Source organism: Centruroides vittatus, unplaced genomic scaffold (assembly GCF_030686945.1).
Source record: "Centruroides vittatus isolate TY-2023 unplaced genomic scaffold, ASM3068694v2 contig_1412, whole genome shotgun sequence".
Taxonomy (NCBI): Eukaryota; Metazoa; Arthropoda; class Arachnida; order Scorpiones; family Buthidae; genus Centruroides; species Centruroides vittatus.
Window position 1 is genome coordinate 70,512 of NW_027120887.1, and position 15,052 is coordinate 85,563.

Sequence of the window (15,052 nt, forward strand, 5' to 3'; positions counted from 1 at the left end):
AAATAGGAGGGCTGGCTTAAGGACGATTTCCAGTGCCAATTAAATCGTAAAATCGAGGTATATCGTATTATATTTTAATAGGGATCCCAAACCATGGCCCGAGGACCTTAGCTGGTCTTTAACAGTAGTGCGTGTGCAAAAGGGACAATCGCTTAGACTCCCACTAACAGAAAGCGTCAAACCATTCTTTTATAAGAAAGTATTTCCCCCAAGAAATTCCCTCGAAGAAAAATAGCTGAAGTGGGGCCCCTTATTTAAATTTACCCGGACCCCATGAAGTTATAACGCTCCACTGACTTGCAAAATAATTTTATCCGGTTGGTTGATTTTATTTGTTTCTTGTGAAAGGTATATGTGTACAGACACAGGATACAATTAGAAAAACCAAACAATCATTATAAACCAGTGATAAAAACCCGTTGAGCTTCATACAACGGGCATCTTTAAACCGCAAATAAAATTTTTTAAACACTGTTGAAGTGGCTCCATCACCATTCATTAAAAAACTGTATACGTGGACCTTTCCAAAGAACTTTGGTAACCGTAGCATTTTAACATGTATACAAATATAGAATTTTCTTCTTAGTGACATGGAGAAAGTGTCTAGTATTAAGGGCGGTTTTACTGTACAGTATATATTTTTAACTCGTTCCGCCCGTCGTTATACTTTATACATAAAGTTCTGTAGTTTTTTTTATAGAGAAATATTTAGTGTTTATTATAAAATTGCTTCTAGTTTAATTATAAAGAAACAAGCGTCAAGTTGTTAGAGCCGAGTTGTTAGTTTTATTGAAAATTATAATAAAAAACGTCACTGACCTTGTAAAACTTAGAGAAAGCGACACTAGATGGCGAGGATATAAGTAGTATTTTAAACAGAGTGTTGTGTTACTTTATATAAAAAGAATTCTCTTCGATGATTCAAGAGTTTCGGTGATCTGTATTAATTTATAATGGTTAAAGGCATTAAAATTAATACATATAAATGATAAGCCATTTGATTTGTGTCTATAAAATTTGTCATTTGAATCTATTGTAACATTTATTGATATTTTGAATTCTGGTGAGTCAGTTAAACAATATTTCTATCATTTTAAATTAATATATAAGGTTAGAAAATTTATTTATTAATACATAATTTAAAATTAACTAAGTAAAATCAATAGAAATAATTAATGACTGATAAATGCAGTTAATTAAAGCAATAGATTTTTATTAAGTTCTTTATTTTAATATTCAAGAATTTAAGTATATAACATATATTATTTATAGCTAAAATATAATAAACTGGTTACAATGATTTTAATCAAAAATAAACTTTTTCTTCAAGCTTAAAACAGATTTAATCATTGAAGACATTTTATAGTAGAATATTTAAGACATTGTATAATTTATATATTTGATTAATATAAACATTAAAATTTATTTTTAAAAGCATTATATTTTTATAATAATTAACGGTTGAATGTATTCTTACAGAATTCTATTTAACCTGTAGAATAATGTGTCAATATACTATATATTAATATGTATTGTAAAGTATATAATTTTAAATAAAATTTACAAAAATATTAAAAGTCAAAATCAGAAATATATCATACAAAATAGCTTCGAGCATTGTGATAAATCTACACTTATCGTACTGTGTAGACGTATAACTAAACAGTCGTATTTATACCGGATATACCGTATACTATAACAAGTTTTCGAAAGCTCGTATAAAATATAAAAAATTATCCAGTTTATTAATTAATTAGACAATTTAAAAGGTCTTAAAGGTCTAATTAAACAATTAAGTATTTAGAAAGTAAAGTAAGAGTGCGTGTTTAATACAAAAACTTCCAAGAATTGACATTGATAATAAGGTTAATGACATGACAGGAAACGTGTTTATGAACGAATTATAGCTTAACGTAGGCCTATAAAGATAATCGTATTACATTTGCTTTGTTAATTAATTCATTTACTATCGAAAATATTTTCTAGGTAAAATGTTAAGTTTTCTAAGGATTACATTAATTTGTACGTACGATTTTAAAGTAAACATCTTATATTTGACCTATCACGTATATTCGTGACACAAAGTATTATATTTCTACTAGAAGAGCCAGTTTTCAGAGAAAAAGTAATAGAAAAAAAGAAGTTTTATAGCTAATAATTTTGAATTTTAATAAAAGTCCCTCAAAGTTAAGATTTTTGCCATTTTATAACAACAATATAAAAAGTTTTTTTTAAAAATAAAGTATCGTAATAGATGACGCCACACACATTTTTAACTCTTGCCGGGAAAGTTACGCAACTTGTTGCGGATTTTTAATATATTACAGTAGAGCATCGATTATCCGACTCAATTGGGGACTGGGGTTGGCCTGATAACTGAAAAGTCGGATAACCGAAAAGTATGAAAAAATACATTATTAGTATAGTGTATTAGGCCTGGTTTAAATACTAGCCTCCCTTTCATGGTCGAGCCAGTGCTGCCAGCTAAAACATGCAAAAAATTTAACAAAAATAATATTAAAGTAGCCAAGACATAACCAAATATTGTAGCGCCACATCACTGGCGGACATTTGAATTTGCCGACTAGAACGCGGTCGGTTAACCGATAAGTCGGTTAATCGGGGTCGGATAATCGATGCTCTACTGTATTTGTGTTTTATTTTAAGGTTATAGAAGCTAAAATATTTTAATGTTTTTATATCTCAATTTTGATACAAATGTGAGGCATTAAAAAGTGCATATTAGATTAGTAAATATAGTGAACATAGTTAACTTGTATACAATTAGGTAATCGAATTGTAGCAAAATAATAATGCGTTATAACAATAGCTGAAAACAGTGTGCCCTGTGCAAGAATTTGCTTTTAGACCCCTAAATTAATTAGGTTTGAAAAAATAATAAAACAAATATATGCATTTTGGGCTCCCTTCCAAATGGGCTCTGTGCGGGTGACCTGCCTAGTTACGGCACTGGTTGAAAATATGTATTTCTAGTTACAGGTATAGACTTCAGTATCCGCAAAGGGGTAAATGGGGCACTTGTACCCTGAAATAGAATAAAAATTCCACAAATTATAATTGTAAAAGTGATCGAGATACGTAACTTTACACCCTCGACCCATACAATACTGTATTCTATAATCTGCTTGTGAAAAACACCCAAAAAATTAAATATGTAATTAAATGAAATTATATCTGTAATATGTAGCCTATTAATTAAAATAAACTATAATGAAACAATGTAGGTAGAATTTAAAAATTAATGAGTGATGCATATAGGCCTATATGCATGATTTCATTAAATAAATTTCTATAATAATATGTAAGATATATAGGCTAAGCAATCAAACTATGATTCAATAAGTGAAATATTATTTAATATAAAGTGAATATACTTGAATATTTTTTAATAATTATAAAATTTAATAAATAATTTTATAATTAAAAATTTCGAGTAATGATAAAGCTTACATCTTGAATATTAAACATGAGAAGAAAGAACAAAGGAATTGTTTTTTGTTTGTTTGATTTCATTTGTAATGAAAAGTTATAACTCGTTTTTAAATGGTTCACTTGGTTCACCGAATCTTTAACAATCTTTCCTGTCTGTTCGCATGAAATAACCGGTTCAAGGTCTTTTACAACACGTAATGCTTGTTTTCAGATTACTTAATGGATTAGATCAAATTTTTCTTCGGATTACTATCGAATATACTAGTTTGGTACGTTATGTTAAATATAATCAAAAGTCTCCATAAAAAATAAAAATTTTATGAAGATTTTCTATCTAATATATCTTAATTATTAGGACATATTAGATTTTTAGTTTAAAAACTAAACAAATAAAGTTGATTAACTCTTCCTATTAAATCACGTCAATCTTACTGATTTCTATATTAATAACCCCTTTTTTACATAATCTTTTACTGTTTATTCAATAGACACGCAGCAAACACTCGACTATCCGTAAGGGTACCCCCAAAAAAACTAGAATGTGGAACTTTGTATATGCCACAAAGTGTAATACACAAAGACCGAACTCTTCATGTAATGGAAATTATTACGTTATTTTTCTATTATAGCACCGCGAAACTAGGTCATATACCAGTGGCGTGCCGTGACATTTGATGATAGGGAAGCTGTGTTTCTGTAAGAAACCGACTTCCAGGGGCAATCAGTTAATTGCGCGTCAGTGATGGTCTAGGGCAGTGGTTCTTAACCTTTTTATACTCGCAGCCCACCAAATATTTCATAATTTTTTGTGACCCTCATTTTTTTAAATAATAATTTATATTTGATAATTTATCTATAATAAATTGATTTTTTTATTATTGCTTTATTTTTTTATAAAATAAATGTAAATCATAACTTTATTATTTCATTTTCTATTTAAATAACATTCAAACTTTACAATTAAACATAAAAACTCATTTATTTTTAACAAAAAATAAAATAAACAATTAAAAATTCATAGAAAAAACAAAAAATATTCGAAAATAATTTAACGAGATTTCTTGTGATTTTGTAATTCCTTGAACTTCTATTCTTACGAACCCATATTTGATATAATCACGATCGTATTTTCTAATTTTAATGTTACTTAATTTTATACCTTTAGTTTAGGACTTGTGGTTCTTTTTCCGTTGCGTTTTTCACTGTATCATCGTCGGAACTTTCACTAGTATTTTCTTCAGTATATTTTCTTTTTGAAGGTCCCGGTCCGTGATTACTTACATTAAAAAAATTTTCTAATGTTCCTTTCTGTTTTTTGCTCATTTTTGTGGGTTAATTATAAATAATTAAAACTAAACACACAATATAAGAAAGAAATGCACTATTATTAGATCCAAAGCCCATGCTAAAACTAACATTGAAATCCGTAAGTAATATAAGATGGGAGAGCGGAATAAACGCAGAATAAATATATCAAATATTTTAATGGATTTTTTTTAAACTTCTGTCAACTATACAGAACTATCGTAAAACATGCCAGTAAACTTCTATCGGTTGGGTTAAGTTATAAATCTAGTCTAGGGTGGGCAACCTTTTTTATAACATGGGCCAGAATAAATTTTACGTTTTTTCCGCGGGCCGTAGTAGTTAATTGACGCCTTCTTGTAACTTGTAATTTTTTTAGTCTGCAAATATGAAATAAATAAATAAAAAGTTAACTACATTCATTTCTCTTATCGTTTTCGAAAATTACAAAGAATTGGAAAAATAACTATTAATTAGTTAAATTAATTAGAAAAATAACTATTAATTAGTTACTTTTCCAATTTAATAATCTATTAAAGATCTCGCGGGCCGGATAGAAACTTTTCGCGAGCCGTAGCTGGCCCGCGGGCCGGGGGTTGCCCGCCGTTGATCTAGTCTGCTCGTGATTCACATAATCGGGCGAGGGTGGCCGAATATCTAGCAGGCGGCTAACAGCCCACAACCGCTCCGGGATATAAAGTCGGACGCTTTACGCGTGTGTTGCTTCTACCAGCTAAACCGGGCGAGGTTGGTGCACTGTAAACCGCATGTGCTAATCCCTATATAATCTGGCTGATTGGAAACTGACCCGGTTTCGACATTCCTTCCGCCACTGAATTATTCGAATATACAATAGCAATCTTATTGTTTTTTTCACATGTAGTATAGAAATTTGTAAAAGTTACATAATGCAGTTATAATAAAATATTAATTTTAATTAATTCAAAGTATGTTAAAATATGAAAATTTATATTTTATAAAATAGAAGGGAAGGTCATTGAAGGGTGGAAGCGACGCTTCCATCGCTTCCAATGACGGCACGCCACTGTCATATACTTAACTACGTTAGAGTTTGAGTAAATGAATTTACTTTCAAATACAGTAATTGAATTACAATATCCTATTTATAGTTCATGAAACTTTAAGTTCGCGGTGCTTGATGACCGAAAACACAGTAACAAACGAGTTTCTGGATTATTCGAAAGACCTCTAGTCCCGTAAAGTTCGGATAATCGAGTTTCCATTGTAGTTCAGTTGAGATATTGTTTAGCGGATTCATTCATTTTATTCTTTGTTTTTTTTCTGCGTTTATTGTAAACAAATCTGTGAAGTAAATTTCGTCCGATTTTTTAAATTTAATTATTAAATTTTTAATTATTTATACTTTTAAAAATATATATGAACACCTTTATAAATTGGGGTATTAAAAAAAGACATTCAGCATTTATATTGTAAATAATATACGCCATATTGAGTAAATATAAGTTGAAGACGACCGTTTCTGAGATAAATAATGCGACAAAGACATGGAATTTTCGAGAGACAATGGCGTGTTATCCATGAAGGAAAAGAACAATTGCCTGGGCCCCCGTCAACAAGGGCCCCAAAGCAATTTTTCATAAGAAAATATTTTCCCCAAAACATTCCCCTCGAAGAAAAATGTCCGAAATCAGCACTGTACAGTACATGGGCCTCCCTAATTCAAATTCGCTTAGTCCCAGCGAAGCTTTAAAATGTCGATGCCAAGTATACAGTACAGTACTGTACATCGAAGTGGAAAGAAGGCGCATAGAACACCTTCTGTAAGTGTCAAGGTAAACACGTGGCAAGATTACTTTCTCTTTTCACGTCGCATGTCACACGAAGAAGCCATAAGTCAGTCACGATTGGCCTAGTAACACAAAATTGTTAATAGGCCGAGTTTTCGACTTATGTTTACTATGTCTTTTTCACTCCGTATGATGTGTACTATCTACCATATAAATGCTGAATGATTTTAAATAGTATTATATGTATACACAATAATATTTCTTCAAAGTGATAATAAGTTAAATTGAAAAAGTTATCATGTTACACCATTGTATCTGGAAAAATCTTCACGTGATAAGATTTTAAAATGATGTAATTTGAGAAAAGTAATATAATGACAGAAAAAAAAATCATATTACTATTTTTTCGTTTATAACATTTTTCAATAAATTGTGAAATATTTAAGTTATTTAACTTATAATATACTCAATGTACTGTACATTATAATAATACAGTAAAACCTCGATTTAACGACTAATTCGTCTTCGGATGAGGATGTATGGAGACACTCCCGTTGTGAAGTTAAGAGCAGCGACTCTTTGATTTGAAAAATAAATAAATAACCTGTTAATTTAATTACATATAAAAAGCATTTTAAAATTAACAGGATGTTAATTTTCATACATGACATACGGACCGGAAATTTTGTTCGTTAAATGGAGGTTTTACTATAATTTAATACAGTACATGCTGTACATTGTTAGATCATTATTCAGGACCGGCGCGGACATGTAGGGCGCCTTTGGGCAAACTAATTTACAGCGCCCTTCACAAAACATAACATATTTATAAGTTATATCACATACAAACTTATCGTTTGTGTATAAGTTATAGTATTTTAAAGCAAATTTCTTAAGGACGGCGAGGGATGAGGAGATCTACGCATTTTAAACAAAAATAATTGTCATTTAGTTTTCATATTTTGATATTATTTCTCATATGAAGTGCTTTGCTAGCTGGATTTGTCCCTGAACTTCCTCTCCCCTTATAATGAAATCCTTATATAGAAACAACGACTCCCTCCCCCCTTTATATAGAAACCCTTATATAGAAATACTCTCCTCTTATATAGAAACAATGACCATGGAATAGCCATTGTTTCTACAGTATAAAAAGGAAAATTAAAAATATGTTTTGATATTAGTACATTTTATTTTCTAATTATTATTTTTTTCTATATTTTCATATTTAAATAATTACACCATCTTAATTTTTTCCAACCCCATTAAAAGTTCTATTTTTACAGTGTATATTTTTACAATATTATATAAAAACCTAATTAAAACGAACTGTGTGTATAGCGAACAAACACTTTCATATATATATATATATATATATATATATATATAAATGAGTATGTTTGTTTGTTTGTTCGCTATTCACTCCTAGGCCGTTCGACCAATTGCTACGAAACTCGCAGTTACGTTCACATATTATACTACCTTAGATAATGTCATAAATATCGCCCGAAAATATTTATTGGATTTTATATATCAATGAATTTCTGTTTACCTTCCATTTGCTGGGTTTACACGTAGCGCCATCTATTGGCAAAACATTTAAGAAAATAATAAACTAAATTTAATTCTTAAAATAGATATAATTTAAAAATATTAATACATATAATATATTAAAACCACCAAACTCTGGTAGTTAGTCATGGGATTGGGCATGGCCAACGGACTGGCCACTTGGAATTTTTCGGGTTTTCTTCATGATAGTAACATCTAAATAGGGTCCAGCTTCCCATAAAATTCTTCCTGGGATGTATCCTCTTCAGCTCACTTGTCATGTTATGGTAACGAAATAAACCAAACTAAATTTAACGAGCGATTAGTTATTGTTACATCGTCACAATACCGGGTTGTAACTTTTCCTCACAATGTTCTCAATTTTTTAGTGGTGTCTTGCCCTTGTACATCATACTTTTCCTGTTAGCAATACAGTCGTGCGGTTAATCTAGCTAAAGCAAGCTTCAGTAAACATTTAAAATGCTTTGAATTATATTGAGAATTTTTATGCTTTAAAATAAAGCAAAGATGTTTGTTCGTATATTAGAAGAATTTCATAAAATTTATGAAAAATATTAAGTACTAGCAGATAAGCCCGGCGTTGTTCGGGCAAAAAGTATCGATAGCGAAGATTATTACATTATAGTTAATCTTACCCGTTTTTACAGAATACAAGAATTAATTTCCACCTGTTTTCAGACTAGCGAATTTTTAGATGGATCTAAAAATATGTTCGATTTCCCGCAAAAACCGCATCTGTGCCTGTAAATCTTGCACGTCGCTTTCTCTTAACACTCCCATTGTTAAGGAATACATTGTTATTTCATCCCCACGTCCACTTCTTGTTCAGATATTATTAAGGAATACATGTTCCGGGACGTTTCGGGATGTTCCTGAACGTTCCAGAACATCCCAGAACATTCTGGAATGTTGTGGAATGCTCTCGAATACTCTCGAATGTTCTGGACTGTTCTAGAAATTTCTAGAGGACGAAACTTCCAGCCCTTATATCTTCAACAGGCCCTTCAGGTAAAAACGGGAACCTTCTTCATGGATGGGGGATAGAGGGCTACCACACCATATCTTGATATGGTCACAGGGCTCTTGATCGTACAGGGACTCGTTTTTGAGTTTTAGCGGCACGCACATTGTACACTTACTTTTATAATATATATTGATTATTTTATTTTAATGAACTGTCAAATGAGAAGAATATTACTTAATTACATTGATAGTTCTAAACTGGATTAAGTGCAATAATTGTTAAAACTTTTGCTTAAATATTAATTATAGTAAGAAAAAAAATATTGTACATTATTAAATAACATTATTATTTATAATTTTGTTTCTGTTTATATAAGTAGAAATAAAATCTGAAAATTAATAGGTCTAGATCAGGTTTTAACCTTGTTTTTAATGTAATAAGTGCTAATTAGGTAGTTTTATTGTATTACACGAAAAAACAATTAAGGAAATTAATTAGGCTTACCGTTATATATTAAACAGGTTTTACATATCAGATTGAATTATCTGTAATAAAAAATTTAAAAGATGATTTTACTGCTAATATTATCAGCTACATTTTGGCATTTATATTTAATGTGTAGAAAAGCAAATATTTTATTGAATTAAAAATTTATTTACATTTTTTAAACTTGTTTATTGAATCGTAATTATTAAATTGATTATAAATACACTAGACAAACGTGGTTTACTGGATTTTTTTCATGCGTATAACACCTAAATAGGGCCCAGCTTTCTGTAGAAAGTCTTTTCCCGAGGTATCCTTTTGGCAGATCACCTTTGTGTTACGTCACCTTATTTCACCAATCTCATCTTTGTCGAAGGAGAAATCACGTGCATATTTCTAATTGAAAATATGCAGCAATTTTATGTATTTATATAATAATATATGATGTAGGTTAATTATTTTAACAAGGAAGAATCGTGTGGAAAATAAAATTTTATATTCTATAAAATATATTATTACTAATATAGTGACTAATAGGTCATTACCGTTACTTCGACGTTATTTTATAAAAATTTTAACGATAGTTTAAACTAAATCTTATTTTAATCGTGTAACCTGAGTTGCATATGTACTGTACGTCATTCACTGCGCTCAGTACAAAGATTTCCCTTCCAAATTCATTGAACATGTTGTACTGTACATGAATTCATTGTACAGTTGTACCATGATTATCATACTTTAAAAAATACTGCAAAAAATATTTTATTTTCCATGAAACGTTTATTCTTATTATAATTCACTACTTTTATTGGAACTTCTTGTAATGGAGCAGCCATTGTAAGTTCTTTCAGAACACTACTATTACACTGGACTAAATTTAAAAAATCAACTAGAAATATGATTTATTATGTAATAAATAAATTAATAATATAAGTGATTAATATTTGCAAAGAATTTTTATATAATGCAAACAGTTATTTAGTAATACAAATTCTTTACTTACAGAATTAAGATTAATGGATTTGCATTGCATCCAACGTGGTTTGTCTTCTTCTTTTAAACTCCTTGGAAGATTTATTGGCAAATATCCAAAATGGTTTATCGTTCTTTCAGTTATCTCCAGTTTTATTATTTCTTTAGGAAATGTTTGGATTAAATTCGAAACTGAATTTCATTATCTATTTAGTCCAATTAATGCACGAGCTTACGAAGAAAGAGAAATTGTAGAAAAATTATTCCCATCAAATAGATCGGTTTATTTTGATTTTATTCGAATGACCGATCAAGGAAGATTTGCTTCAGCCATAGTAATTCCAAAAGATGGAGGTAGTATATTAAGAAAAGAAATATTCCAAGAAATATTGAAACTGGACGGATTGATACAATCAATTAATGTTACTTGGAAAAATGTCACGTATAATTTTAACCATTTATGTGCCAAAAATTATGGAGTTTGTCAAGATAATAATTTGTTAGAATACGAAAAAAATATCCATTATTTTTCTGTAAATAAATTTTATATGAAATTTCCAGCTGCAATAAATTTACAGTTAATGGACTATAATCTTTCCGCCATTAATTTAGGAGGTGTTAAAGTAGATGAAAATGGCTTTGTTTTGGACGCTAAGGCGTTTCGTTTATTTTATTTTCTTGATAACAGCGATCCATTTAAAGATCATTTAGATGTTTTATTCGAAAAAGAATTCTTAAAGGCCATGACACAACATACATCTGATAATTTAACTATAACCAAATTTGTTTCGTCGTCTTTTAATGAAGAAATCTGGCAATTTTCAATCAAAGCTTTAAAACTAAGTCCAATTCCCGTGTGCATAATAGTTACTTTTAGTGTTCTTTCGAGTATTAGTATGGAATTTGTAAGGAGCAAACCTTGGCTGGGATTAGCAGGATGCATATTAGTTCCATTAGCTACGCTACCTTCTTTTGGATTTGTGATATTTTGTGGATTTAAATGTACCCCTGTCAATATTATCGTTCCATTTTTGATTTTAGGTAAGATTTCAATAATATATTTTAAGTATTTTCTTCAAAATTATTAAAATATACAAATCTTTTAGGTATTGGTGTGGACGATGCGTTCGTGTTAATTGCAGCATGGAGAAGAACTAATCCAAAAGACAACGTTCAAATTAGGATGGGAGAGACTTATTCTGAAGCAGCTATGTCCGTCACAATTACTTCACTAACGAATTGTCTTTCTTTCATGATCGGTTTGATCACTCCTTTTCCAATAGTTCGTAATGTTTGTACTTTTGCTACCAGCGCGATCATCTTCACCTACATCTATCAGATCACTTTCTTTGGTGGTTGCATGGCTTTGAGTGGTTACAGGGAAGAAAAGAAGCTTCACCCAATCACTTTTAAGAAAGTAATTCCTATGAGAGAAGCAGGTAATTTATCTAACAAGTAAGAATAATTTATTAATATATTATAACAAAACAATTCTATTTTCAAATGTTTTCCTCCAGGTAATAAAGGGTATATATATAAATTGTTATTTACCGAAGGATTGACTTCAAATTCAACAGGAAATCCACCAAAATTGATGATTTGGTGTCGAGATAAGTTAGGTGGCTGGATGATCAAGATATCTTCCAAGATCATTATTTTTTCTGTTTATATCACAGTTTTAACAACGGCAATTTATGGAATAACAATATTAAAAGAAGGAATAGAGTACGGTGATATATTTCCAACAACTTCGTATGCTTCTTCGTATGCCATCAATTATAATCGCTATTTTACTGAATATCCTCACGCACTTCAACTAGTTATTAGAGAAACTATGGATTATTCTAAGCCCAAAGTACAAAGTAAAGTCTTAAATGTCATACAATCGTTTCAGAATAGCACATATATTGAAGAAAATTACATAACATCTTGGCTAACATATTATTTATACTTCATTAAAGAACCGCGGTTTTGGTTTTATAAAAAATCGTATAATTTTAGTGATCCAGAAGATTTTGTTCATTGCCTTCGAAATGTGTTCCTTCGCCATCCCGTTACCAAGATGTTTGAAAGGGACATCGTTTTTGACGAAGATGGTATTCGTATTTCTGCTTCGAGATTTATATTTCCTTCTAAAAATGTAAATAATACCATATCAGAGAAAAATATGATGGCGACCATTAGAGCTAGAGCAGATGCTGCATCATTACCAGTAACAGTACACAACTTTTGGTGGATAGACTACGAACAATTGTTGGTAGCCGAAAAATTAACTATACAATCCATAGTCATAGCAGCATCAACTGTAGTTTTAGTGTTTTTTCTCTTCATGCCAAACTTAGCGTGTGTCATTTGCATAATGTTTAACATCGTATCTATACAGATTTGCATCCTCGGTTATATGGCATTTTGGAACGTAACTTTAAACCCTGTCTCAGTTATAATTTTAATAGTATCCATCGGTTTATCTGTAGATTATTCGGCTCATATCTCTTATTCGTATTTAGAAGCGAAAAAATCCAGCATTGAAGATCGGATTAAGCATTGTTTATTTGCTTCAGCCATGCCAATCATTCAGGGAACTCTGTCGACATTTTTCAGTGTAATGGTTACAGTTTTTATACCTTCTTATATATTTCTATCTTTCTTTAAAATAATGTTTCTTTTAGTAGTATTCTCATTTCTACACGGGTTATTTATTATTCCGGTCTTTTTATCTTTTATGCATTATATAGTGCGCTCATTGACAAGTAAAAACAAAAACAGAACTAAAAATTACTCGAAAAGTACCAAAGAAAACCGTAATAAGGAATTGTTGACTGTTCTATCTTCAGTATAGAAAAACGGCAATTAAAGCATCAGAATTTCGATAAGGTTAGTTCTATTCAATCTTATACACTTGAAATATTCTGGAATTATTATCAGGATATTTGCAGTTTATTTTAAGAAAGTAAATATATATATTTTTAATATAAATCAACAGGAGATGATACTTATAACTGAAAAAATAGATTTTTTTTAATTATTTCATTTTTGACTCTCCACCCTGTTGACACTAATAGGACCAATTTATGTATGATTATACATTTACTTATTACGGGTTTGGTTAAGCCTACAATGGACACGAGGGCCCGATATATCCGGGACAGATCATCCATGAAAAAATTTCTGGAGTTTCACGCTCGAGGATTCGATTCCTGGTCCTGCAGACTGCCTTATCCGGTCGTCAGTCCGTCTTTAAAATAACCTAAAAGCGCACAATTCGAGCATGGAGTTAAGAATTTTACTCGTTAAAAATGATATTTGGATGTAATAAAAGCACAATAAACCCCAAGATATCAAAATTAATGTATTCATTTTTGGCACGTACACGTTTTTATCTATTCCGAAAATTGTAATAACCTAATTCGTCCGCTTCTCAGCTTCTTTTTTAGTGCTTTTATTTGAATGTTTTAAAACTACTATAAGATCCGTCAACTAATCTTGTTACATGCTTATTAAGAAGAATAGGCCTTTGTAATTCTCTACATGACCGTAATCTGTTAACTTCATTCAGAAAATATTCGTCGTTCTTACTAGGGTACAAGAATTAAACTTGGATCAGATATTAAAAGATATTATTCCATTACAACAGATAAATAAATTGTACAAAATGAACAAAAACGTAAAGTTTTTCAGTACTTCACACGTAAAATTTTATATTACATTAAACCCCTATAACACTATAGATACGTTCCATGTAATATGAATCCGTGTTGTACGAGTCACTTAAATACATGAGCCAATCACAGCTTGGCACGTGTGCAGTTTAAGGTCTACGGCTGTTTGAAAGGTTTTCTTCCATAAAATTAATCTGTTCTAGACTAATTTGACCCAACATTTCCAAATCACGTATAATTTTTGGGAATAATCCATATAATCTATGCTATAAACAAAGAATTGTAGGATTACTTACCAACTGTGCACCGTTCGAGGACGCCATCGAGGACGCCATTGCTTAAGCTTGTTTTCGTCGCGGAGCGGCTCATCGAACGGCGGGCGCGTGTTTCCTATCAGCGAATTTTTCGCAGAAAAATAACTTAACTTTGGAGACATCATTAATAAAAATATAATTTTTATGGCCGTTGAATAATAAATGTTTTTTTAGTAGGTCCAGTGCTCGTTTAAACTCAACGGTTTGTACAATATCCGCTATTGGTCCAGATTCGATTAATTCTGTCGCGACACGAGTCGGCGATGACGTTTTACCGTGTTATACGAGTCTCTTTTAGCGTGTTATACAAATACGATCGGAATTTTGTCGCCGTGTTATACGAATACGTGTTATAGGGAGATCTACTGTATTTTTAAAATTATGTGTGGATAAATATAATTTCATGGAAGAAAATAAATCTATCGTATTCTATTATATAAATTTATCTAAAGAGTCTACATTTAATTAATTTCTCATATTATTATAACTACTGTATTATGTCAAATGTACCGTACAGTACTTAACGTAAGCAATAAATTTGTGATATTTGTAAATAAA

The 15,052-nt window shown here is 30.5% G+C and overlaps 1 protein-coding gene across 1 annotated transcript; it reads left to right on the forward strand.

The window, feature by feature from the left end:
- Positions 1 to 893: 893 nt before the first annotated feature.
- Positions 894 to 13,859, forward strand: LOC136968183 (patched domain-containing protein 3-like). The gene is made up of 4 exons (XM_067262153.1): positions 894 to 1,063; positions 10,555 to 11,562; positions 11,628 to 11,960; positions 12,039 to 13,859. The coding sequence occupies exons 2-4, from the start codon at positions 10,566 to 10,568 to the stop codon at positions 13,358 to 13,360; spliced, it is 2,652 nt and encodes an 883-aa protein (XP_067118254.1). The 5' UTR covers positions 894 to 1,063; positions 10,555 to 10,565; the 3' UTR covers positions 13,361 to 13,859.
- The last annotated feature ends 1,193 nt before the right edge of the window (positions 13,860 to 15,052 follow it).

Bases quoted from the DNA above. Each gene is read 5' to 3' on its own strand.
- LOC136968183 (XM_067262153.1), top strand. From the start codon at position 10,566: ATGGATTTGCATTGCATCCAACGTGGTTTGTCTTCTTCTTTTAAACTC. The intron at 11,563-11,627 runs GTAAGATTTCAA...CAAATCTTTTAG, and splicing joins CGTTCCATTTTTGATTTTAG to GTATTGGTGTGGACGATGCG. The intron at 11,961-12,038 runs GTAATTTATCTA...GTTTTCCTCCAG, and splicing joins AATTCCTATGAGAGAAGCAG to GTAATAAAGGGTATATATAT.